General features: G+C 38.9%; 1 protein-coding gene across 4 annotated transcripts in view; it reads left to right on the top strand.

Moving 5' to 3' along the window:
• The window catches only part of TMEM87A (transmembrane protein 87A), a 65,351-nt gene that overhangs the window by 26,807 nt on the left and 13,246 nt on the right, over positions 1–25,298 (top strand). For 2 of the 4 annotated variants that reach the window (XM_030930431.1, XM_010367027.2), the window contains 9 exons: positions 3,848–3,965; positions 7,901–7,962; positions 10,298–10,481; positions 11,498–11,597; positions 15,237–15,330; positions 17,273–17,341; positions 19,716–19,824; positions 20,772–20,830; positions 21,637–21,740. In XM_030930431.1, coding sequence (XP_030786291.1) covers positions 3,848–3,965; positions 7,901–7,962; positions 10,298–10,481; positions 11,498–11,597; positions 15,237–15,330; positions 17,273–17,341; positions 19,716–19,824; positions 20,772–20,830; positions 21,637–21,740 — 899 coding nt within the window. Of the gene's footprint in view, positions 1–3,847; positions 3,966–7,900; positions 7,963–10,297; positions 10,482–11,497; positions 11,598–15,236; positions 15,331–16,620; positions 16,693–17,272; positions 17,342–19,715; positions 19,825–20,771; positions 20,831–21,636; positions 21,741–25,298 lie in introns of all 4 variants that reach the window. The other 2 variants (XM_030930429.1, XM_030930430.1) reach the window with 1 other exon arrangement.

The raw sequence follows: 25,298 nt of genomic DNA, 5'->3' as shown, positions 1-25,298 counted from the left end.
ACCAATTGAACAGAACAGAGGGCTCAGAAATAACACTACACATCTACAACCATCTGATCTTTGACAAACCTGACAAAAACAAGAAATGGGTAAAGGATGCCCTATATAATAAATGGTGCTGGGAAAACTGGCTAGCCATATGTAGAAAGCTGAAACTGGATCCCTTCCTTACACCTTATACAAAAATTAATTCAAGATGGATTAAAGACTTAAATGTGAGACCTAAAACCATAAAAACCCTAGAAGGAAACCTAGGCAATGCCATTCAGGACAGAGGCATGGGCATGGACTTCATAACTAAAACACCAAAAGCAATGGCAACAAAAGCCAAAATAGATAAATCGGATCTAATTAAACTAATGAGCTTCTGCACAACAAAAGAAACTGCCATCAGAGTGAACAGGCAACCTGCAGAATAGGAGAAAATTTTTGCAATCTACCCATCTGACCGAGGGCTAATATCCAGAATCTACAAAGAACTCAAATTTACACAAAAAAATCAACCCCATCAAAAAGTGGGTAAAGGATATGAACAGACACTTTTCAAAAGAAGACATTTATGCAGCCAACAGACACATGAAAAAATGCTTATCATCACTGGTCATCAGAGAAATGCAAATCAAAACCACAGTGTGATACCATCTCACACCAGTTAGAATGGTAATCATTGAAAAGTCAGGAAACAACAGATGCTGGAGAGGAAGTGGAGAAATAGGAACACTTTTACACTGTTGGTGGTAGTGTAAACTAGTTCAACCATTGTGGAAGACAATGTGGCCATTCCTCAAGGATCTAGAACTAGAAATACCATTTGACCCAGCCATCCCATTACTGGGTATATACCCAAAGAATTATAAATCATGCTGCTATAAAGACACATGCACACGTATGTTTATTGTGACACTATTCACAATAGTGAAGACTAGGAACCAACCCAAATGTCCATCAATGATAGACTGGATTAAGAAAATGTGGCACATATACATCATGGAATACTGTGCAGCCATAAAAAAGGATGAGCTCGTGTCCTTTGTAGGGACATGGATGAAGCTGGAACCCATCATTCTGAGCAAACTATCACAAGGACAGAAAACCAGATACCGCATGTTGTCATTCATAGGTGGGAACTGAACAATGAAAACACTTGGACACAAGGCGGGGAACATCACACACTGGGGCCTGTCATCGGGTGGGGGAATGGGGGAGGGATAGCATTAGGAGAAATAACTAATGTAAATAATGAGTTAATGGGTGCAGCAAACCAACATGGTACATGTATACCTATGTAACAAACCTGTACTTTGTGCACACGTACCCTAGAATTTAAACCGTAGTAAAAAACAACAACAGCAACAACTTGGGTCTCAGTACTTAGAAAACAACCATGATCAATAAAATAAACTTTTGCCAATTCCTTCAACTCAAAAAAAAAAAAAAAATGAATGACGCACTGATACATACAACAATATAGATGAACCCTGAAAATATGTTAAGTGAGAGAAGCCGGACACATTTATATGAAATGACCATAATAGATGACTCCATGGAGACAGGAGGTAAATAAGTGAGAGGAGGAAGAAATGGGGAGCTACCTGCTTAATGAGTACAGGGTCTCCTTTTCGGTTGATGAAAATGTTTTAGAACTAGATAGAGGTGATATTTGCACATCATTGTTCTTGTACCACATATCATTGATTTATACACATTAAAATTGTGAATTTTATGTAAAATTTAGTTTACAAAGGAGTTAATAATAATACCTATCTGATAGGGCTGCTTTGAGGATTTAAAAATGTAATAAATGGGCCAGGCATGGTGGCTCACACCTTAATCCCAGCACTTAGGGAGGGCGAGGTGGGTGGATCCCCTGAGGTCAGGAGCTCGAGACCAGGCTGGCCAACATGGCAAAACCCCGTCTCTACCAAAAATACAAAAAAGGTAAATAAATATATTAGCCTGATGTAGTGTCATGCGCCTGTAATCCCAGCTACTTGCGAGGCTGAGGCAGGAGAATTCTAGAACCCGGGAGGTGGAGATCACAGTGAGCCAAGATCGCACTGCTATACTCTAGCCTGGGCGATGGAGCGAGACTCTGCCTCAAAAAAAAAAAAAAAAAAAGTAATGTCATATGCTTAACAGAGTTATCTGGCATATAAATGTTATTTTTACAGGGTCAGAATTTCTGCATTCCAGAGTTAGATGTAAACTTTCTCAAATTCTGGAATATGAGAATTGATCAATTTATTTTGGAATTTGTAAAAGGTGGTTTTAAGACGTATATGATTAATAGAGCAGGTTATTACACCAGCGTTTTATATATAGGCTGATGAGTAAGTAAGTTCAGGAAAGGTTCTGTAATTATGGCTAATCAGACATGTATTACCCATAACTTTGAAACTGTAAAGTTTTCTCACAAATTGATCCTGAGTCTCATTGGAGATTATAAGGTGGGGATAAATCAATGTATGATTAGGAAGGCATTTATGTTCTTATGTTTTACTAAGATAACCTGGTAAATAGATAATCTGGAGAATTGTTGAGCCTTCTTTGTTTGACGTGGATTTTTTTCATGGAATATAATTTTTGAACCATGTTAGCCTTTTCTTGGTTGTAGGGTATTTTAACCATTTGAGAACTGTGGCTCCAAAGGAAAATGCATAAACATACAAAACCAGCTATTCATTTTGAGGGGTTTGCAGATCATAGAGGCTTACCCAGAGATCTCTGGGTAAACGTGTCTCCTTTTAAGACCAGATGGTAATAAATTGCAATTCCAAGGAAGAAGAAACCAGTTATTTTCTGTGTTCGTCTTTATCATTATATGTTAGTCTTCTGTTTGTGAAGACTCTAGTCTGTGTGGAAAGGAAGAGTCACTACCCTTCAAAGTCAAGGACTTGGAGACTATTAATTTGTCTTCTTTGACTTTGAGGGGTAGTGACTCTTGCTTACCACGTAGACTAGCCCAAGGTTGAATTTTCGGTATAAATGTGAGACCGTGTCAGCAGAAATTCTGATATTCTTGGGAAGCATGTTGAACAAAGGGGATTATTCAGGAATTGGCGATTAGAATTCATTTTTACTGGTACCATCATTAATTTTTGTTTTAAGGTGATTTAAATAATTCTTTATTTAAATTCCTTTGTAATGTCTGCATAAAACACAAACTAGTATCCTAGTATGGCTTAGTTAAACAAAGATTAAATTTAGTGATTTTAGTTGGGGTTTTCCTCATTAAAAAAATACCTTAAATGTGATTTTTGTGTACAAGACTTGCGGTGTCTTGCCTTTTAGTAATTCATAATCTAGCCTACTTTATGCAGTATTCTTAATCTAGCCTACTTTATGCAGTATTCGTAATCTAGCCTACTTTATGCAGTATTCATAATCTAGCCTACTTTATGCAGTATTCATAATCTAGCCTACTTTATGCAATGTTATTCATAATCTAGCCTACTTTATGCAGTATTCATAATCTAGCCTACTTCATGCAGTATTCATAATCTAGCCTACTTTATGCAGTATTCATAATCTAGCCTACTTTATGTAGTATTCATAATCTAGCCTACTTTATGCAGTATTATTCATAATCTAGCCTACTTTATGCAGTGTTATTCATAATCTAGCCTACTTTATGCAGTATTCATAATCTAGCCTAATTTATGCAGTATTCATAATCTAGCCTACTTTAGGCTTGTTTGGTTTGTTGTGCCTATTGTTTCAATGAATGAAAGAGAAGGACTTTACCATATTTCTGGGCACATTCTGGAGCAAAATTTGCATATTGTATTGTTAATTTGTGCTCTTAATTCTTAAGATTTACAGATGTGATGCCCTTTTCCCTCTCTAGGCAATGCATGAACCATTGCAAACCTGGCAAGATGCACCATACATTTTTATTGTACATATTGGCATTTCATCCTCAAAGGAATCATCAAAAGAAAATTCACTGAGTAATCTTTTTACCAGTAAGTTCAGTGTTTGTTTTTTTTTTTTTAATGGTTATGTTATTATCTGGTTATGTCATTCATGTACTTTATATATGCTTTTTTATTAGGTATTACAGATATCAGATTTCTTTTTCCTTCATTTGGTACTCCTGCTTTTAAAATTTTTAGTTAGTAACATGTTTTCAGTATTCTGAACTAGAATTATCAAAACTTGGTCACCAAGCCAGAGATCAGGAAATTGTAAATTAACATTGGCCAAGTGCGGTGGTTCACGCCTGTAATCCCAGCACTTTGGGAGGCCGAGGCAGGCAGATCACGTGAGGTCGGGAGTTCAAGACCAGCCTGACCAACATGGAGAAACCCCGCCTCTACTAAAAATACAAAATTAGCTGGGTGTGGTGGCTCATGCCTGTAATCCCAGCTACTCAGGAGGCTGAGGCAGGAGAATTGCTTGAACCCGGGAGATGGAGGTTGTGGGAGCTGAGATCGCACCATTGCACTCCAGCCTGGGCAACAAGAGTGAAACTCCGTCTCAATAAAAAAAAAAAAAGAAAAAATTAACATTGGTAGTTTTTAGTGTCTCAAGAATTTAAGTGTTCTCCTTTCCAAGGTTGCTGCCTCATTCATAGAGTCATCATCTCTTACCTGGAATTTGCAAGAACTTCCTAACTGGTCTTATTTCCTGTGGTTTCCCCTTTGTTTCATCTTTGTATTTTTGCAATTTCTTTTCCTACTCTGCTTTCTTAAGCAGTATATGGAATAGAAACAATGATGGCAGCCACCATTACTTCGCTCCTGACTTTACTGGCTGTACTGGTATATTTCACCATTAAGTACTATGTTCACTGTAGAACTTTTGAAATATTCTTTATTTGGTTAAGGATGTTCCTTTCTATTCCTAGTTTCATGAGACTAGTTTCCTTTTTTTAAAAAAAGTTAAGAATGAATATTTAGCTTTATCAAATAGTTTAATTGTACTAATTTAAATGATCATATGGGCTTTCTCATATAATAAGTTAATGTCATACATTAAATTAATGATCTTCTAACATTAAATCATTGTTGAACTTCTGGGATACCACTACTTGGTTTTGACACACACACACACACACACACACACACACACACACACACACACACACACACATATTCTCTCTCTCTCTCTCTCTCTTCTCTTCCTCCCTCCCTCTCCCTTTCTCCCTGCCCCTCTCCCCTTCACTCATACATGTGTATCCTCCTGTCTCTTTAGGCCTATGACTTTTAATGGATTATAGTCTCAAGGCACAGTTGCCAGTGTTCATTTTCTACCTTCTTTCTTTGAAAATGTTGGAAGAGAAGCTGTATTCCACCCTACTTCAGCTTCTTCATGCATCCAGCCTGGCTCTGGTCCCTCTTCTTTTTCTTTGAAAACTGCTAGCTTCAGTGATCCCATAGGAACTCTACTTCCAACTACCATAGATCCCATAGGGACAGCACTTCCAACTACCATAGCCTGCTTTTGGTCCAAGAGCCCAACATGATCATGGAGTCAGCCTCCTGCACTGTTCTGAGTTTCTGTTTTGATTCTTGGAAATGTCTGTCTTGTTTTTGAGCTTATATCCTTTTTTGTTTTGTTTCTTTTTCTTTCTTTTTTCTTTTTTTTTTTTTTGAGATAGAGTCTCACTCTGTCACCCAGGCTGGAGTGCAGTGGTGTGATCTCGTTTCACTGCAACCTCTGCCTCCTGGGTTCAAGCGATTCTGCTGCCTCAGCCTCCTAAGTAGCTGGGATTACAGGCCTGCACCATCACACCTAACTAATTTTTGTATTTTTAGTAGATTGTATTTTTACAGCCTACTAAATTATTATTTATCTGCTAAATTATTAAATATACTAAATTTTTATTTAGTAAATTGTATTTTTAGTTTCACCATGTTGGCCAGACTGGTCTTGAACTCCTGACTTCGAGTGATCTGCCCGCCTTGGCCTCGCAATGTGCTGGGATTACAGTCGTGAGCCACCACACCTGGCCTTGTTTTCTCATTTCGAAAATATCTTACCCTTCTTTTTTTGGAATGGAGAAGGTACATTATCGCTAATACAGTTTTATCATTTTTCTTGCCTTCATTGAAACCTTTAGTGGCTCCCCATTGTCTATAGAATGTCTACATTTTGCAGCAAGGTTTATAAAACTCTTTATAGCTTGTCCCAGTTTACCTTTTGCTGCCTTATGCCAAAACACTACTACTATATGGTATTATGTGCAGTCTCAGACTATATTTGTTCTTTAAATATACCACACATTTTCACAGCTGTTTTGTTCATGTTATTTCCTCTACCTAGAAGGCTTTTTACTTTGTTCCGGAAAATATATACTTATCCTTCTGGTCTGGCTGAGATGGACAGTTCTCTATGTAACTTTTCAACTCCCTCTCCCCTGCAAGGTGGTTACCCATTTGATGGTAGAAAACATCTTACTTATATTTCTATCTGCTATGTTTTCCTTAGGCCTGTGAAATAATAAGTGCTTAGTAAATGTATATTTTAGCATAGAGCAGGGGCTGGCAGATTTTTTTCTTAAAGAGCCAGATAGTAAATATTTTCTCTATTATAACTACCCAACTCTGCGATGGTGGTGCAGAGGCAGCTGTAGACATGATGTAAATGAATGGATGTGGCTGTGTTCCAATAAAACTTTATTAACAGAAAAAGCTGATGGCCAGATTTGGCCCATGTGCTGTATTTTGCTGACCAAGGCATAGAGTAAGCAAAGAATATGATGCAAATATTTACTGAATATTTTGTTTACTCTTTTATTGAATTACGAAAGTATAGATGTAATAATCAGTTTTGCTCTGAAATTTTTATAATTGCTCTTATGGAATGCTTTTTTTCATGTAAGTATTGGATGTGGTTTACTTTAAATAATGGTATATCAGAAGCTAGTAGGGAATTTTTGTTAAATGAACAGTTACTACTCTGTCTCTAGGGAAGATCACTGCTCACATAAGTCAGATTTTTGTTGATTAATTATACCTAGAATATATCCAAATTATTTTATCAATACAGTAATAAAATAGTCCATCTTGAAATAGTTTTTTAAATTACAGATAATCTTAAAAATAGTCAATAAGTTTGCTTTACTAAGGCAAATATGTCTTTCAGATTTATGTTACTACTGTTCCTTTTTCTGTCTCATTAAACACTTTGTTATTAACAAATTCTTTGAAAAATGTTAACTAGCAGGTTTTGGGGAAGTTCAATTCTGTGTTTATTGGATGGAGCTTTGCTTCAAAGCATCTGAACTTTTGAGTTGTTTTCTTTTTGAGTGAGAATCTAGGGTACATGATTGTGAAGCTAGATTTCAATCTTATTGTATCAAGGATGGTATTTTTTGTGTGTAAGTTAATTTAAATTTTTAAGTTTTTTTCCAATGCCTTCATTCTGAAAATGATAGATGAATGTAACAAGATCACATAAAATTGGAGTCCATGAAAAAATAGTAAAGCAATAGGAAAATACAGGTGAGGAAAGATAGAAAACAAAGAAGATGGCAGTATGTAAAAAGGAAGTCCTGTAAGGCATATTTTACTGATGTGTAATAAGGAAAAGTATATGTGAAATATGTTTAGAATTTATATGTAGAGTTGTTCCAGATGGGCAGCCAGAGAAGACTGTGTGGAGGAAATATTCAGTCTAGTCTTTTTAAAGATGTGAGTATGGAAGCAAAAGAGCCTTCCCACTTCAGACTATGGTGGAGGCATGGAAACCTGTGCAGGACACAGCGTGAACTATGAGAACACTTAATGACTTTCCAAGTGCTGTACAAATATAATGTAATATTGACCAGGATTGAAGTGCCTAAAAGTAAATGACCCAATGAAATTCTTACTGATTTCATGAAACAAATATTAGGCAATATTTTTGTTTAATTTCTGCATCCTGTAAATTAATTCTGAGGACTGTATTTTGGCAGTGACTGTTGAAGTGAAGGGTCCCTATGAATACCTCACGCTTGAAGACTATCCCTTGATGATTGTAAGTGACTTTATATTATTTAACCTCAGTATTGAATGATTTCGGGTTCAAAGATTGTCCCATATTTTGTGGCAGTATTCTTTTTAATGAATTGTTCCTATGCAATTCAGAAAATGTTGCTTGTAGTCCTGGATTTATTTATTATTAGACAGGGACTTTGAGAGAGTCAGTATACCCTTGTGTGCCTCATTTTCTTATCCATATAATGAAGGGGTCAGTGAGTGACCTGTGGAAATACCTCAGAGGTCATCTCACATTCTCTCTAGGATCCATAGTGGGGCACTTTTTACTACAACTCTGTCGTTTCTGATCCCACTTACATTAACTAAATGAGGCTGGGTACCCTGGCTCATGTCTGTAATCCCAACACTTTGGGAAGCTGAGGCAGGCAGATCACTTGAGGTCAGGAGTTTGAGACCAGCCTGGCCAACGTGGTGAAACCCCGTCTATACTAAAAATACAAAAATTAGCTGAGTGTGGTGGCAGGTGCCTATAGTCGCAGCTACTCGGGAGTTTGAAGCAGGAGAATTGCTTGAACCCAGGAGGCAGAGGCTGCTGTGAGCCAAGATCGTGCCACTGTACTCCAGCCTGGGCGACAGAGTGAAACTGTCTCAACAACAGAAAATTACCTAAATGATGAAGCTCCCTTCTCTTCATTTTGTGTGTGTACGTGTGCACATACATGTATGTGTGCATACGTCTGTGTCTCAGAATATCCTTTTTTTTTTGAGACGGAGTCTTGCTTTGTTGCCCAGGCTGGAGTAGTGCAGTGGCGCGATCTCGGCTCACTGCAACCTCCGCCTCCTGGGTTCACGCCATTCTCCTGCCTCAGCCTCCTGAGTAGCTGGGACTACAGGTGCCCACCACCACACCCAGCTAATTTTTTGTATTTTTAGCAGAGACGGGGTTTCACCGTGTTAGCCAGGATGGTCTTGATCCCCTGACCTCGTGATCGGCTCCCAAAGTGCTGGGATTACAGGCGTGAGCCACCGCACCCAGTCTCAGAATATCCTTAATATATTTTTGCTTTCCTTTGTTCATGATTATTCTCTTCTTCCTTTCCCTTTAATCATTTTCCTATTTTGTTGCGTTTCCTTGCCTCTAGATGTATCCTAATCATGCCATTTTTCTTCTTCAGTGATGTCTTCATCTACATAGTTTAGATCGTGAGCTGGAATAGCTCCTTCTTTAAAAAAAAAAAAAAAAAGAAGAGTCTCACTCTGTCTCCTGGGCTAGAGTGCAGTGGCATGATAATGGATAATGGCTCACTGCAGCCTTAAACTCCAGGCTCAAGCTACCCTTCACCTTAGCCTCTCGAGCAGCTAGGACAACAGGCGTGTGCCACTATGCCTGGCTAATTTTTATTTTATTTTATTATTTTTTATCTTGAAACGTAGTCTCACTCTGTCACCCAGACTGGAGTGGAATGACACGATCTCGGCTCACTGCAACCTCCAGCTCCTGGGTTCAAGCGATTCTCCTGCCTCAGCCTCCTGAGTAGCTGGGACTACAGGTGCGAGCCACCATGCCCAGCTAATTTTCGTATTTTTAGTAGAGACAGGGTTTCACCATGTTTTGGCCAGGCTGGTCTTGAACTCCTAACTTCATGTGATCTGCCCGCCTCTGCCTCCCAAAGTGCTGGGATTACAGGCGTGAGCCACCACGCCTGGCCTAATTTTTATTTTTTGTAGGGACAGAATCTTGCTATGTTGCCCAGACTGGCCTTGAACTCATGACCTCAAGCAATCCTCCTGCCTCAGCTTCCCAAGGCGCTATTACAGGTGTGAATTACCACGCCTGACCAGAAAAAGCTCTTTTACTATAGGAGAGGAGGCTGAGTGCTCTCTATATATACCATATATGTGTGTGTGTGTATAATAGCACATTTTATATGGTATGCATATGTGATATATATGTATATATACACACATACATATATATGAGAGCATTCGCTCTTGAGGACAAGTTCCTATGTAGTCTTCTCTGCTTAAGACAAGATAATTTTTCATATTAGTGTTAAGCTCCAAAGGAATAATTATTTTTTAACTAGAATTATTTTTTAACTGTTTTATACATTTTAATATATAAAAATGTATATTTTTATAACTTGTTAAGACTGTATATTGATTCAGGACAGGTACTGTGGCTTATGCCTGTAATCCCAACACTTTGGGAGGCAGAGATGGGAGGATTGCTTGAGCCCAGAAGTTCAAGACCATCCTGGGCAACATAGCAAAACCCCATCTCTTTAAAAAAAAAAAAAAAAATAGTATATATACAGACTTGACTCTTGGTTCTAATTCTCCTTTTTATCTTTTACCCAATTTGATAACAGTTTTTCATGGTGATGTGTATTGTATATGTCCTGTTTGGTGTTCTGTGGCTGGCATGGTCTGCCTGCTACTGGAGAGATCTCCTGAGAATTCAGTTTTGGATTGGTGCTGTCATATTCCTGGGAATGCTTGAGAAAGCTGTCTTCTATGCAGAATTTCAGAATATCCGATACAAAGGAGAATCTGGTAAGTAACCAAAAAATCTTTGCCGGTTTGAGTGGTTGGAAGCTGAGATGTGTGAAAATATTCCTAAGGTCAGCAGTCACTAAATAGGCTTAACTTTTCAATTACTTAATTATTACAATAACTTAAGTAGAATCACTATGATTCTGACTTCTGTTTTTAATCTTATGAGTTCAGTGATGTAAGAGTAATTTTACTGAAATATGCTCACAAAAGTCACAACAGTAGTGGCCACTTTGGGAATGATTATTAACATCATCAAATCTCAATTTCCATTGATTTCTAAGGCACCATTATCCATCTAAGAAGGTAAACCATGTCAATTTAATTGTAAAATGTCATTGATTGTAAGACACACCTTGATTTAAAAAAACCTCAAAATGTGGTGGGAAAGTACATCTAATTGATAAAATATAGTCATATCAAGAAAATAGGAGGGTGCTTACGGTTTAGTAAGGTGAGCTGGTAATGACAGAAGTTGTTTTATACTGTAGTTTTTTGTGATCGCTTCGGTTTTTTTCTTGTCAGACCATTTAATTTAGTCATAATCATTATTGTGAGATAAACTGATAAGATTTCCCCTGGTCCTTGAAAGGTCTTGAAAATAGTAGATCTGAAAATCAGTTAAACTATACATGCCAACAAGTGTGTACACGTGTGTGTTTTATACTTTTCTATGTGTAGCTGTATTTCACAGTTTTTAAAAATGGGGGAAGTTGTCTTGATGCTACAAACTCTCCATATAGGGTGAGGTATTCTGTTAAAGTTTTAGTGAATTTGGGGGCAGGTTGGGGAGGGAGCTGAGTTGAGCGTACTCAGATTGCCATACATACACATGAGTAAGATTGTGAGTGGTTTCAGCTTGTATACTGTAAAAGCTGCAGAAGAGGTATTCTATTTTAGCAGGACTAATATCAGTGCTTACTTTTGAAGAGTGTAGAAATCAGCAGTCTAGTATTGGCGTCTTGCCTGTTGCCAAACTTAGGTTATGGTGCCATTTCTCCCCTTCTCTTTCATAGTCCAGGGTGCTTTGATCCTTGCAGAGCTGCTTTCAGCAGTGAAACGCTCACTGGCTCGAACCCTGGTCATCATAGTCAGTCTGGGATATGGCATCGTCAAGTAAGTATTAACTTCTTGTATGGAAGAGCACATTAAAATGCTGATTAAATTAAAACAGTACTGCATGTTCCCGATGTAGTAGTTCTGAAACAGTTGATAAAAGAAATAATTCTGGTCGGATGCGGTGGCTCACGCCTGTAATGCCAGCACTTTGGGAGGCCAAGGTGGGCGGATCATGAGGTCAGGAGATCAAGACCATCCTGGCTAACATGGTGAAACCCCATCTCTACTAAAAATACAAAAAATTAGCTGGGCGTGGTGGCAAGTGTCTGTAGTCCCATCTACTCGGGAGGCTGAGGCAGGAGAATGGCGTGAACCTGGAAGGCAGAGTTTGCAGTGAGCCAAGATTGTACCACTGCACTCCAGCCTGGGCAACACAGCGAGACTCCGTCTCAAAAAATAATAATAATAATAATAATTCTGAAACAAGAAAGGTATCTGAAATTTTGTAGCCTTGTAAATATTGGGAAAATGTTAGTGTTTCACTTCCTAGGAGGAGCATCTGCAGGAAAGCTTAGAACAAATAAGATTGAAACACCAGACTTTTTTTTTTTTTTTTTTTTTTTTTTTTTTTTTTTTTTTTGAGAAGGAGTCTCGCTCTGTCACCCAGGCTGGAGTGCAGTGGCCAGATCTCAGCTCACTGCAAACTCCGCCTCCCGGGTTTACGCCATTCTCCTGCCTCAGCCTCCCGAGTAGCTGGGACTACAGGCGCCCGCCACCTCGCCCGGCTAGTTTTTTGTATTTTTTTAGTAGAGACGGGGTTTCACCGTGTTAGCCAGGATGGTCTTGATCTCCTGACCTCGTGATCCACCCGCCTCGGCCTCCCAAAGTGCTGGGATTACAGGCTTGAGCCACCGCGCCCGGCCGAAACACCAGACTTTTATAGTAAACTTACAGTGACTTTATACTTCCAAAATATTTTTTGCAAATTAGATTTTTTATGGGAAACTCATTCTTGCTGTAACTGAAAATATTTTTCTATCCAGAAAATTTTATTTTTATTGAGTGTCTTCTCTAGGCATTCTTCGAGGCATTGTTCCAGGCCCTGGGGATATAGCAAGTAAACAGAAGATTTTAAGCTTACATTTGTGGAGGGAGGGGACAAAGACAAAATTTAAGTGAGTAAAATATTTTAATATGTCAGTGAAAAGTGCAGTGGAGCAGGTAATGCCGGAGCTAGAACTTGCAGTTGTATATAGGGTGATCAAGGAGGGCTTCACTTAATGACATTTAAGCAGAGACTTCAAGAAGGTGAGGAAGCTATATGTATACCCAAGGGAAGAGATGCTGAGTTGAGATCAGATTCTATATATATTTTGAAGGTGGAACCAGTGGAATTTGCTGATGGATCAGATGTGTGATGTGAAAGAGAATAGGAATTAAGGATGATGCCAACTGTTTTGATCTGATCACATGGCAGGATGGAATTCAAATTTACTGAGTTCAGGAAGACCTTAGGTGAAGTAAGTGTGGAGCAGGGGCAAGATTGGAGTTCAGTTAGATAACTAAGTAGGAGAAACAAAGGGGAGAGGTTGGGGCAGAGATAAAAGTTTGGGAGTCATGAAGATACAAATGTTATTTAAAGTCATGAGGGCCAGGCATGGTGGTTCGTGCCTGTAATCTTAACACTTTGGGAGGCCAAGGCGGGCAGATTGCCTGAGGTCAGGAGTTCAAGACCAGCCTGGACAACACAGTGAAACCCCGTGTCTACTAAAATACAAAAAATTAGCCGGGTGTGGTGGCATACGCCTATAGTCCCAGCTACTTGGGAGGCTGAGGCAAGAGAATCGTTTGAATCCTGGAGGTAGAGATTGCAGTGAGCCAAGATCACGCCACTACACTCTAGCCTGGGTAACAGAGCGAGACTCTGTCTCCAAAAATAAATAAATAAATAAAGTCATGAGACTGGATTTGGTCACCAAGTAAGTGAGTATATATAGAGAAGAGGTCCAAGGGCTGGGCCCTTGAATATTTAATATTATTTAGAAGTCTGTAAGATGAAGTAGTTAGCAGAAGAAATTGAGGAGTGACTAGTGAGGTGGGTAGAAAACTGAAGAATGTGTTTCCAGGAGGAAGTGATTGTGTCAAGTGATCCTGATAAGTCAAGTGAGAATTGGCCATTGAGTTTACCTACATGAAGGGTCGTAGTGACCGTCACAGGAATAGTTTTGGTGAAGTGATAGGTACAAAAGCCCAGTTGGGGAGAGTTCCAGAGAGAATAGGAGGAGAGGAATTGGAATAATTGTATAGACAATTATTTAAAGGAATTGTGCTTTAAGTGGGATTAAGTGATGCTATAGCTATAGCATCACTTTATAGTGCTTAAGTAGGATTAAGGTTAGTTGTTTTAAGTTTGTTTATTCATTTAAAGGAGTTTTGCTTTAAATGGGGTTAGAGATATGGGGAATTTTAATTCTTAAAACTTATTTATTTAACAATTATTTGAGTGCCTCCTATATGCCAGGAAGTATTTTAGGTTTACAAGATGAATGGGGAGAAAATTCCCTGCTCATACGGAGTTTTCCCCAATGTATATCAAAAAATATAAGAACAAATATTGGTAAGGCCTATGCAGACATGATTTAAGGCAGTGCATCTTAAACTATACTACACTAAGGAATCACCTAAGGATTTTGTTAACACGTGGATTCTAGTTGTGTAGGATTTTGAATCTCAAGGATCTAAGACTTTTTCTCCTTCAAACAGAAGTTCCTCAGAAGACTTTTCATATATTAGGTTTCGAGCTTGCAAATATACTATTTAATGAACTGTAATGGGATATTTGATTATATTAAGGAATTGTTAGAATTTTTAGATTTGATAGTGGTGTTTTGGTGGTGTTTTTTAACAGTTTCTTTTGTGGGCCGGGCACAGTGGCTCATGCCTGTAATCCCAGCCCTTGGGGAGGCCAATGCAGGAGAATCACTTGAGCCTAGGAGTTCTAGACCAGCCTGAGCAACACAGTGAGATTTTGTCTCTACAAAACATTAAAAAAAAAAAAAAAATTAGCTGGGTGTAGTGGAACTTCCCTGTAGTCCTCAGCTACTCAGGAGGCTGAGGTGGGAGGGTTGCTTGAACCCAGGAGTTCACGGCTGCAGTGAGCTATGACTGGGCCGCTGCACTTCAGCGTGGGCGACAGAGTGAGACCCTGTTTCTTTAGGAGAAAAAAAAGAAAGGCCCTTTTGTAGCCATTGAAATACCAAAGAAAAATAAAGTCCTCATTTATTAAAAACATACTGAAATATATCAAAGATATACTGTCTAGGATTTGCATCAAGAGAGTATGAAAGGGTGGAAAGTGAATGGGGTATGCATGGGACAGAATTGACCATAGGTTGGTGGTTGGACCTCAGTGAAGGGTTTTTACGGGTGCATTATACTACTTATGAATATGCTTCAAAACTCTCTAAGGAAACTTTTTTTAAAATGTGGTAACCAGACACCAAATCTTAAGTTGTAGTGTTCCCTATCTTGTTTTAAGACCATAAGGTCTTAGTTTTTTTCTCTTAGGTGAATCAAGTGTATATTGTTTATTGCTTTAAATTGTTGGTCTATATTAATTAACACAAGTTCCTGTTATTTAGCTTTTTTTGGGATTTGTCCCATATGTACTCAGATGTCTCTTTGCTTCCTCTTTAGGCCACGCCTTGGAGCCACTCTTCATAAGGTTGTAGTAGCAGGAGCCCTCTATCTTTTGTTCTCTGGCATGGAAGGGGTCCTCAGAGTTACTGGGGTTAGTACTGCTTAATCTCATTTTCTGTGGTCAGTTCAATTATATTGTTTACATCTTGACGTGTGAGTCGGAAATGTCTGTGGTCTTCTTTCTGTTTGCTTTAAGTCGCTTTTGGGCTCTGATTCTCAAAATATATGTATAGTTCGTGTTTTCTTTTTAATCTGTTAGAGCTTTGTAAACTTAACGTGTGCCCGGAATGAATGCTTTTCCACCTGTCTCCAATCGGTAATTGTTTTAGTTCCTCCTCCCAAGCAGTGGACTTGCATTTTTTTTTCTTTTTCTAATCGATGGAATCCAGACTGAAATTCTTGAATAAATGGCAGACTTTGGAGTCATGCACTTACTAGTTAATCTAATCTAAAGTAACTGTTGTTTCTTAATCAACATTGGAGTTTCAAAAACTTCCTTAAAATGCAGCTGATGAGGCCTGCTGTGTGACTCACGCCTGTAATCTCAGCACTTTGGGAGGCTGAGGCGGGCGGGTCATGAGGTCAGGAGATCGAGACCATCCTGGCTAACATGGTGAAACCCTGTCTCTACTAAAAAAAAAATACAAAAACTTAGCCGGGCGTGGTGGCAGGCGCCCGTAGTCCCAGCTACTTGGGAGGCTGAGGCAGGAGAAGGGCGTGAACCTGGGAGGCGGAGCTTGCAGTGAGCAGAGATCATGCTGCTGCACTCCAGCCTGGGCGACAGAGCAAGACTCCATCTCAAAAAATAATGTAGCTAATGAAGTTTCACATCATTTTTGAGAATTGTATAATTATTTCCTTTGCCAGGGAAGGAAACCAAAGCACTGAGATATAAGTGATAAAGAGATTTATGGCTGGGAGCGGTGGTGGGCGCCTGTAGTCCTGGCTTCTTGGGAGGCTAAGGTGGAAGGGACTGATTGAGTTCAGGCTGCAGTGAGCCATGATCATGCCGTTACACTCCAGCAACAGAGAGTTACCTCTTCCTTAAAAAAGAGAAGAGAAGAAATTTATGTTAACCACTGGATTAATACGAAGAAGTAGGGTTCTCTAGGCCATTTCAATTAATTTTCTTATTTTTTTTTAAAAAGTCAGACTCCATAGCAACCTATTAGATTCAGTATTGCAAATACTATAAACTTGGCTTTGCCCACAAGAAAAGTGGGCTCCATATGTTTTGCAATAAATTGCCTCTTAAATAAAACACTTTGTGGATGCAAATTTGCTTTTCAAATCACACTGTCCTCTGTGTGTAATTTTCTTAGACTTTTAGCAACTTTAACCCTCTGTTAATTTCATTTTCTTTCTTCTGCTGTTGCTGTAGTATTTTTCTTATCCCTTGACTCTGATAGTAAACCTGGCCCTCTCAGCAATTGATGCCTGTGTTATTTTATGGATATCCTTTCAATAATGCCTGTTGATTGGGTAATTAGGGTTATATAAAAAACATACTCTATATAAACTCTTGGAAACATGCAGCGTAGTTTTTCAGACAGATAATTGCCTTACATTTTATTTTGAGGTGAGCTTTTATTTGTAAAATCTTGTATTACAGTTTTGGAAATTAATAATTCTTTGTATATGATGCAGCAATATTTTGTAAATATGAGAAAAGTCTTTTCAGATTTGTAGCCAAAATCGCAATGATAGGAAATGATAGGTTAAGGATGGGGCTTATAAACATTAGAATTTTTTTGGAATATGGTCACTTGTTAACATGGATCTTTTTATATGAAAAACTTGTAGTTAGCGGTATGTTTCAAGATTGTAGCTGACAATTTATGTGAAATGCTTATAGCCATATATTCTACGTGATGGTTTATAAGAAGGGAAGAATGATCAGATGTCAAGTGTTCTTTTTATTTTCTTTATCCAAAAACATTCCGGTGGTTATGTAAATACAGAATCATGTGGTGGTTCTTCTCTGTGCCTCTCTAGACATCTGTTTTTCACCACTTCTTTTTCTTTGTCTGCAGGCCCAGACTGATCTTGCTTCCTTGGCCTTTATCCCCTTGGCTTTCCTAGACACTGCCTTGTGCTGGTGGATATCCTTCTCATTGGCTTGTTTGATGACGGTCCATTTTCTCCCCTTGGAGATGGGTTTCCATTGATCTTTCTGCAAAGAGTTTTTATCAGTTATGTTGATTACTCCTTAGCGTGGGGAATAGTGCATGCTAAGTCTTAACAACTTGAGGGTTCAGGTAAGCAGTTTTCTTGTTTTTATTTTTTTAATTTTAAAAATCGAATTGGAAATTGGTGACTGTGGACCGAGCTCAAGAAAAATCTTTTGGCTGTTTTCTTTTAAATGAGCATTTCATCTTGATTTTGCACTTGTTATTTGTGTACCTAATCATTTAGTGTTAGAATCACTGGCTGTGCTGGTCCTGCTCTGTCTTTTAGTCTCTAGCAATTCTTTAATGCTTTGAAACTTATAAAACGATTTTGATCCTTAAAATTTGATTTCAGGAACTATGTAACGTGCTTTGACTCTTCTGAAACTCTGTGTAGGTTCAGTAGGTTTTAACCCTTATGGAGTGAGTGTTTTGTTGCCTCATTCAAAAGCTGACTTGGAATTGTTTGAAGATTTCCACCCTTTAGAATAAGTAATTGATTCATTTACAGGCAGAGTCAACCAGCAGATAACAAACAAGCTTCTATTTGAGCAATCTTTTTCTCCTGCTCTTTAAAATTAAATTTATTTATTAGGGACTTGGCCTGACGGCTAAAGGATTCAAGTTTTTGGACTTTATATTATATTGAATTTGTTTTGGTTATTATATATTTGGTCCTGTTTGCAATTTTCATTATTACTGACCTGATAGATTGTGACTGTTGAAAAACTGTGAATGTAAACAAAATTGTTTTGTGAATTTGAGTGGGTTGCCATATAAGAGTTTTCAAAAGTGTCCTCGGTCTTAATAGCCAAAGCTTTTCTAGATTAGTATCTTTCCAAGTGTTTTGTGAACCTCTACAAGCATTGAGAGAAGAGGGAGGTGGGAATGGATTGTGCAGTAAGATAACCCAATGACTAGGTAACAGCTAAGGCTCTGTAAGAGCAGAGCAAATGTCAAATCTCTTATTTTTGTATCTGCTTCTCATTTTGAAAATTGAGCCAGGTGCAGTGGCTCATGCCTGTAATCGCAGCACTTTGGGAGGCTGAGGTGGGCAGATTGCTTTAAGCTCAGGAGTTTGAGACCAGCCTGGGCAACATGGCAAAGCCCTATCTCTACAAAAAATACAAAAATTAGTCGACCATGGTGGCTTGTACCTGTAGTCCCAGCTGCTGGGGAGGCTGAAGCAGGAGAATTGCTTGAGCCCTGGAAGCGGAGGTTGCAGGGAGCCAAGATCGCACCACTGCACTCCAGCCTGAGTGACAGAGTGAGACCCTGAGACCCTGTCTCAAAAATAAATGAAAATTGAACCTGAGAGCAGATACCGTTTTTAGTACTCACCAATTCCCCTCCTGTTTTTCTCTGGCAACTTACTACTTGAGAATAATGTTCTGAAAATGGAGAGTCATTGCTTTTGGAAGCAAACCGTATGAGCTTCTCAACCAGTTGTAAGGTCCTTTTAATTCAGGATAATGCAGGCAACTGATGGCAAGTTCCTTAAGACGGCATGAGGGGACTGAGTATAGATCTCTGGGATATTACAGGCATGAGTATAATGATGACCCTCAACTAGTTTTGCTGGACAGATGAGAACAGAGCTACCCACCTTAAAGGGAGAGAGAAGATGATGTTAACTCTCTGTCCCTTGCCTATTACTCATGTTCACTTTATCTTCTACCATTTCCCTTTCTATTTATTTTCTTTTTTTGTTTCTCTAGAAAGCCTCTTCCTTTCTCTTTTTTATATTTTTTTCTCTTGTGATTTTGTACATTCTTACTTTATCCTGGTCTGTCTTCTCTTTATTGTCTCATTGAAAATGATGACTTTCGGCCAGGTATGGTGGCTCGTGCCTGTAATGCCAGCGCTTTGGGAGGCCAAGGCAGGAGGATCAGTTGAGGCCAGGAGTTTAAGACCAACCTGAGCCACATAGCGAGACCTTATCTGTACAAAAAAAACTAAAAATTAGCCAGGCATGGTGGCGCATGCCTGTAGTCCCAGCTGCTTGGGAGGCTGAGGTGGGAGGATTGCTTGAGCCTCAGTGGTGGTCAAGGCTATAGTGAGTCGTGATTGTGCCACTGCACTCTAGCCTGGGCTAGACCCTGCCTCACAAAAAAAAGGAAAAGAAAAGAAAATGATGACTTTCTTATTAATCTTGAGGTGTTTGTGAGATTGAGAATAAGAGAGCTATAAGGCCTCTGAGAGATCTATAAGTTTGTTAGCATGACCCCAGATCCTCAAAGAAACCTGAAAACTAATTGGCTAGCTTACTGTTTTTTCCTGAATGTTGAATTCCTTGACCTGCAAACACATATTTATTAGCCTGACTCAAACAATGAAGCTATTAAAACTTCGGAGGAACATTGTAAAACTCTCTTTGTATCGGCATTTCACCAACACGCTTATTTTGGCAGTGGCAGGTAAGTCTGGGACTTTCTTCTTGGAGTTCAAATGTGATCTGTTTAGAATGGAGATTCTTAACCTGAAAGGCCATGGGTAGGCACAGAAAGTTTTGTATATTTCACTTGGAAAAGGATTCTTAGCTCTTGTCAAATTCTCAGAAGGATCTATGGTTTTAAAGAAGTTCAGAACCATTTATTTTTTCGTACAGTAGTTGGAAATCAACCTCATATTTCAGCTCTTCATTTATCCCTCTTCTATTTACATTCTTTCTTGAGGCATTCTTTGTCTTGAGGTTAGTTAGCTTAAGTGCCAGAGAGTGCTCTTTTTAGAAGACATTACCACATGTTTGTTTAGTTTTATTAAGTAGTTGTAGAATTTTAGATTAGGGTACATTGCTATTATAGTGCTTTTCCATATGTCAGCAAGCCTATGTAAGAAATTAGATTAGGTGGACTGTAACCAAACTAGGCTAATTTGCCTACCTCATTACCCTTGTAACCAGGAATAGTGAGGTCTGATTTATGATTGGAACGAGCTCTTCTGCTTGTGTTGCAGTTGTTTTATCAGCCATTTTTTTTTCATCTGACCAGCCAAAGAAAAATTAGCGTTACTATACTAGGGATAAAAGGAGAAAAAAATGATGTTGATAATGCTGGAAGGAGCTATATTTCCAATACCTTATTTTCCAACCACGATGGTTACTAATGTAGCAGATGGCAAATAAAATTATTACCAAATTATCCTTTAAATACAGAAAGGATTGGCCAGAGTATATATCATGAGCCTTGCTGATAGCAGTATACAGTACATTTGTATTGAATACACTTGTTAAAATAACTCATAGAATTGTGATGTATTTGGTAGTTTGGGGTGTGTGGCATTCCACTTAACTAGAAATGGGGGAATGTAATTGGGGATGTAAACCAGCATTCATACTCTGACCTGGTTTTTCATTTACCGTTAGCATCTATTGTGTTTATCATCTGGACAACCATGAAGTTCAGAATAGTGACATGTCAGTCGGTGAGTTATAAGCACATTTATGAATAATGTACTGTCTTACAAACAACTGATGATGTTGATGACAGTAGTAAGGTTCTTCTGAGTTACATACCTTATGAAAAATTAGAGCTAGGTCTCTACTCTGAGGGTTGTAATACTTCCCTCCTCCTAGGTATTCTATACTATCATGGTGCTTGGTATAGTAGATAGTTTTTTGTTTGTCTGACTGTATTCTCCCAGTTTCGGGAGAGAATTTTGTAAGTTATAATTACAGTATGCTACAACCCAGTCTTACTTTAACTAAAAATCTTAAGAAGTCCAGAGTACTAAATATTAAGTACCATATGTGTAAATAATACTAACCTGAATAGAAGCCACATCCTTAAGATCTGAGCTCAAAGACTGTGGCCAATAGGATTTCTTTAGAAGCAGCTAAGGCTCTATTTTGTTAAAAATAAATAAAAAATTGAAAATGAAAATTACAAAGTATACCAATCTCATGTAACTTTCCCTTACCCTGTATAAGGTAACTTTCTTTTACCCTATATAAAACCCTTTCTTAAAGCTTCTCAGAGGGATGACGAAGCTTTGACAAATACTCTGTTCCATTGATGCATTTTCTTTAACAACAGTAAGCACTACAAGGGCAAAAACTACATTCATTCACTTTGTTTCCCCACCCTTACCACAGTACTAAGCACATAGCAGGCTCTTAGTAAACATAACTTGAATGAACAAATACGTGATTTTTGTTCTATGCCAAAGGCTTTATGAACAAGGGGTTAAGATAAGGTTTATAAATGTTGTACTTCTCCCCCGTATTGTAGGACTGGCGGGAGCTGTGGGTAGACGACGCCATCTGGCGCCTGCTGTTCTCCATGATCCTCTTTGTCATCATGGTTCTCTGGCGACCATCTGCAAACAACCAAAGGTTCTTGGACTCTTCTCTTTACTCTGCTAACATGAGATAACCATGTCATCAACTAGGGGTGGTGCATTGGGAGACAGTATCAGGGCTGTGTCATATAGTGGAAGGAACACTGGGCCTGGAATCAGAAGAAATGGGATCCTATCTCAGCTCTCCTCTTAATTTCACGATTTTTGGCATGTGGTCTCTCCACCTCTCTGGCCTTAGTTCCCTTTCTATATAATGAGGGGGAATTAAACCCAGCAATATGAAGTTCCTTTCAGCTCTGACATTTTGTGATAAATACACAGGCATGCTATGGAGATAAATTGCAAGTTTGGTTTCAGACCATCACAATAAAGCAGATACTGAGTCACATGCATTTTTTGTTTTTCCAGTGCATATCAAAGTTATGTTTACACTATTTATAGTCTACTATGTATGCAATAGCATTATGTCTAAAAAATGTACACACCTTAATTTAAAAACACTTTATTGTTAAAAAAAAAAAAAAAGAAAGAAAAAAAAAAAATGCTGACACAGGGGCTGGGTGTGTTGGCTCACACCTGTAATTCCAGCACTTTGGGAGGCCGAGGCAGTCGGATCACCTGAGGTCAGGAGTTTGAGATCAGCCTGACAACTGTGGTGGAACCCCGTCTCTACTAAAAATACAGACATTAGCTGGGTGTGGAGGTGGACACCTGTAATGCCAGCTACTTGGGCACCTGAGGCAGGAGAATCGCTTAAACCTGGGAGGCAGAGGTTGCAGTGAGCCGAGATCATGCCACTGCACAGCATAAGTGACAGAGCGAGACTCCATCTCAAAAAAACAAAAAATGCTGACACACAAAGTGAGCACATTACTGTTAGGAAATGGCACCAATAGACTTCCTTGACACAGGTTTGCCACAAAATCTGGGAAGCACAATAAAATGAAACACCATAAAACCGAGTATGCCTGTAAGTATTTGTACAGTAAACAAGGGAGATAGATATATAATCTATTGTGTCAACTGGGCACGGTGGCTCATGCCTGTAATCCCAGCACTTTGGGAGGCCAAGGTGGCAAATCACATGAATCCAGGAGTTTCAGACCAGCTTGACCAACATGGCAAAACCCCACCTCTAGTAAAACTACAAAAATTAACCGAGCATGGCAGTGCATACCTCTAATCCCAGCTACTCCGGAGGCCGAGGCACAAGAATCGCTTGAACCCGGAAGCGGAGGTTGCAGTGAGGCGAGATGGCGCCACTGCTTTCCAGCCTGGGTGACAGAGTGAGACTCTTTATCAAAGAAAAAAAAAGATATAATTGTGTCACTTATACTGAGTCTGTCCTGTCTAGTGTCTAGAAGGAAAGAAAACTTCTGTAACCAGTAACCCAGCTCACTTTGTAATGATAGAAAGGGTAAAATTAAAACTTACATAACCAGCTTTGAAATTAAAAATCTATGTGTAAATTTGATTTGTACAACTATAGGCAAATTTCATACATTTAGGAACTGCCTATCTGTATTTTGTGAATATGCCTTTTTTCCCTCTTTTCCCCCCTCATTTGCATGTAGACGGTTAAGAGCTTATATTAAACACCCATACCACCAAAGAAGGAAAAGGGTAACATGGTATAAACGACTAATTTTATAACCAGACTTACCAATGAAAGATTGAGATAGAAAATAGGTGAAATCCTTTTACTCCATGAAAATGGCCTTGCTGTCATTTCAAACTATGCACTTTATGTGTGTTCATCAAAAAAAGTCAAAGAATAGAGAAAAGTCATGAAAGAAAATACAGGAGATCTGAAATCCCACTATTGAGAAAGAACTTTTACATTCTGGAGACCCTTCTTTTATATCTGTCTGTTGATCTACTGGTTACTCACTAGCTATATTTGTATTTAAATATTTTCCCTTCCTCAGTCATTAAAAAATTTTTGAATTACCTTCCCTCTTATTTTTTTCCCCTTTTCTTTTAAAACAGTGCCCCCTTTCTCTGTGACTTCAGTGTTAACTGTATATTATAATGTGTCTTTTCCCTGTTCACTTATGGAATCTTCCATTACTCTTGTAACAGTACATTGTGGAGATTCCTTCCAGTGTAACAGGTTTAATTGAACTCATTCATTTTCATGGAGAGCATAAATATGGGACATGTGTAGTACAGTTAAATTAACATATTCTCTTAGTAATGGGCATTTGGGATATTTCCAGTTTGCGGTGTGTCACGGTCCTCAAGACCATCCCAATGTTCAGCCATTTACTGGAAGGCCTCATGGGACACAGCATACAGTTATGCTTACAGTTAAGGTGTATTACGACAAAATGGTGATAGCAGGTCTAACTGGGGAAATCTGTATTTTCTTTCCTTGTGTTCTCTCTCTCTTCAAGTCAGTTCTTTTCCCCAGCAACAAAAATGTAGTAACACATTGTTGCTGTCCAGGAAAGCCCATTGATGTTCAGCACTCAAGATTTTTATTGGAATGTGTTACCTCCTCCCAGCCAAATATGTGACAGTATGCACAGACTGCTGCCAACGAGGGAAACTGATTTGAGCGTTCAATGTCCAGAGTTTTTACTGGGGCTCAATCACATACTGTCTCTGTTGCTGACTTTTAGTTTCTAACCCCTCCTGGCAGTCAGGCTGATACCATTTCCTCTGGAGGTTAGAACTGATATGGCATGGCCCAAAGCCCCTATCATAAACCATGCTGTTAGACTGTCCGCCAAAGTCCCCAGGCAAATAAAGACAGGACATTTTATGGGTGTAGAGATAACCTCACATTAGTCAATGAAGGTTAATTTCTCACTACACACTGGCACATGCTCAAGAAATACTTAATGAGTGGGCTTGGATTTGCTAGGTTGCAGGATATGTGTATTTGTAATTTTTAAAGTATTTCCAGATTATGTTCCCGAAAGAAACCTGAAGGAAATTGCATATTTAATAACAATGGTATTAAAGGGGTTTTTTCTTCTTCCCTCTTTTTATGTCCCATCATTTTATTTAATTTTGGTGGATGAGAATTAATATTGTTACTTTTTGCATTTAAGGTTGGATCTTTAGCTTATTTTTTATTGGCTTATTGATCATTGTCTCTGTCCATTTTCTGCTGCTATAACAAAATATCACAGACAGTTTATAATGAACAGAGATTTGTTGGCTAGCAGTGTCAGCATCTGGTGAGGGCCTTTTTACTAGGTCGTCACATGACAGAAGGTGGAAGGGCAAAAGGGAGAGCCCACTCCAGAAAACCCTTTATATGACAGCATTAATTCATTCATGAGGGTGGAGCCCTCATGACCTAAATGCTTTCCATTAGGCACAACCCCCAACACTATCACACTGGGAATTAGGTTTCAGCATGACTTTTGGAGGGGACCAACATTCAGACTGTAACAATTACTTATGTATTGATTCGTAGGAATTTATTTATTTTGAGATGGGGTCTCGCTCTGAAGCCAAGGCTGGAGTGTAGTGGAGCAACCTTGGCTCACTACAACCTCCACCTTCTGGGCTCAAATGATCCTCCCACCTCAGCCTCCCGAGTAGCTGGGACCACAGGTGTGTACCACCACAGTGGGCT

This window comes from Rhinopithecus roxellana, chromosome 5, assembly GCF_007565055.1.
Source record: "Rhinopithecus roxellana isolate Shanxi Qingling chromosome 5, ASM756505v1, whole genome shotgun sequence".
NCBI classification, from domain to species: domain Eukaryota; kingdom Metazoa; phylum Chordata; class Mammalia; order Primates; family Cercopithecidae; genus Rhinopithecus; species Rhinopithecus roxellana.
This window is presented reverse-complemented; position numbering and strand designations above follow the sequence as displayed.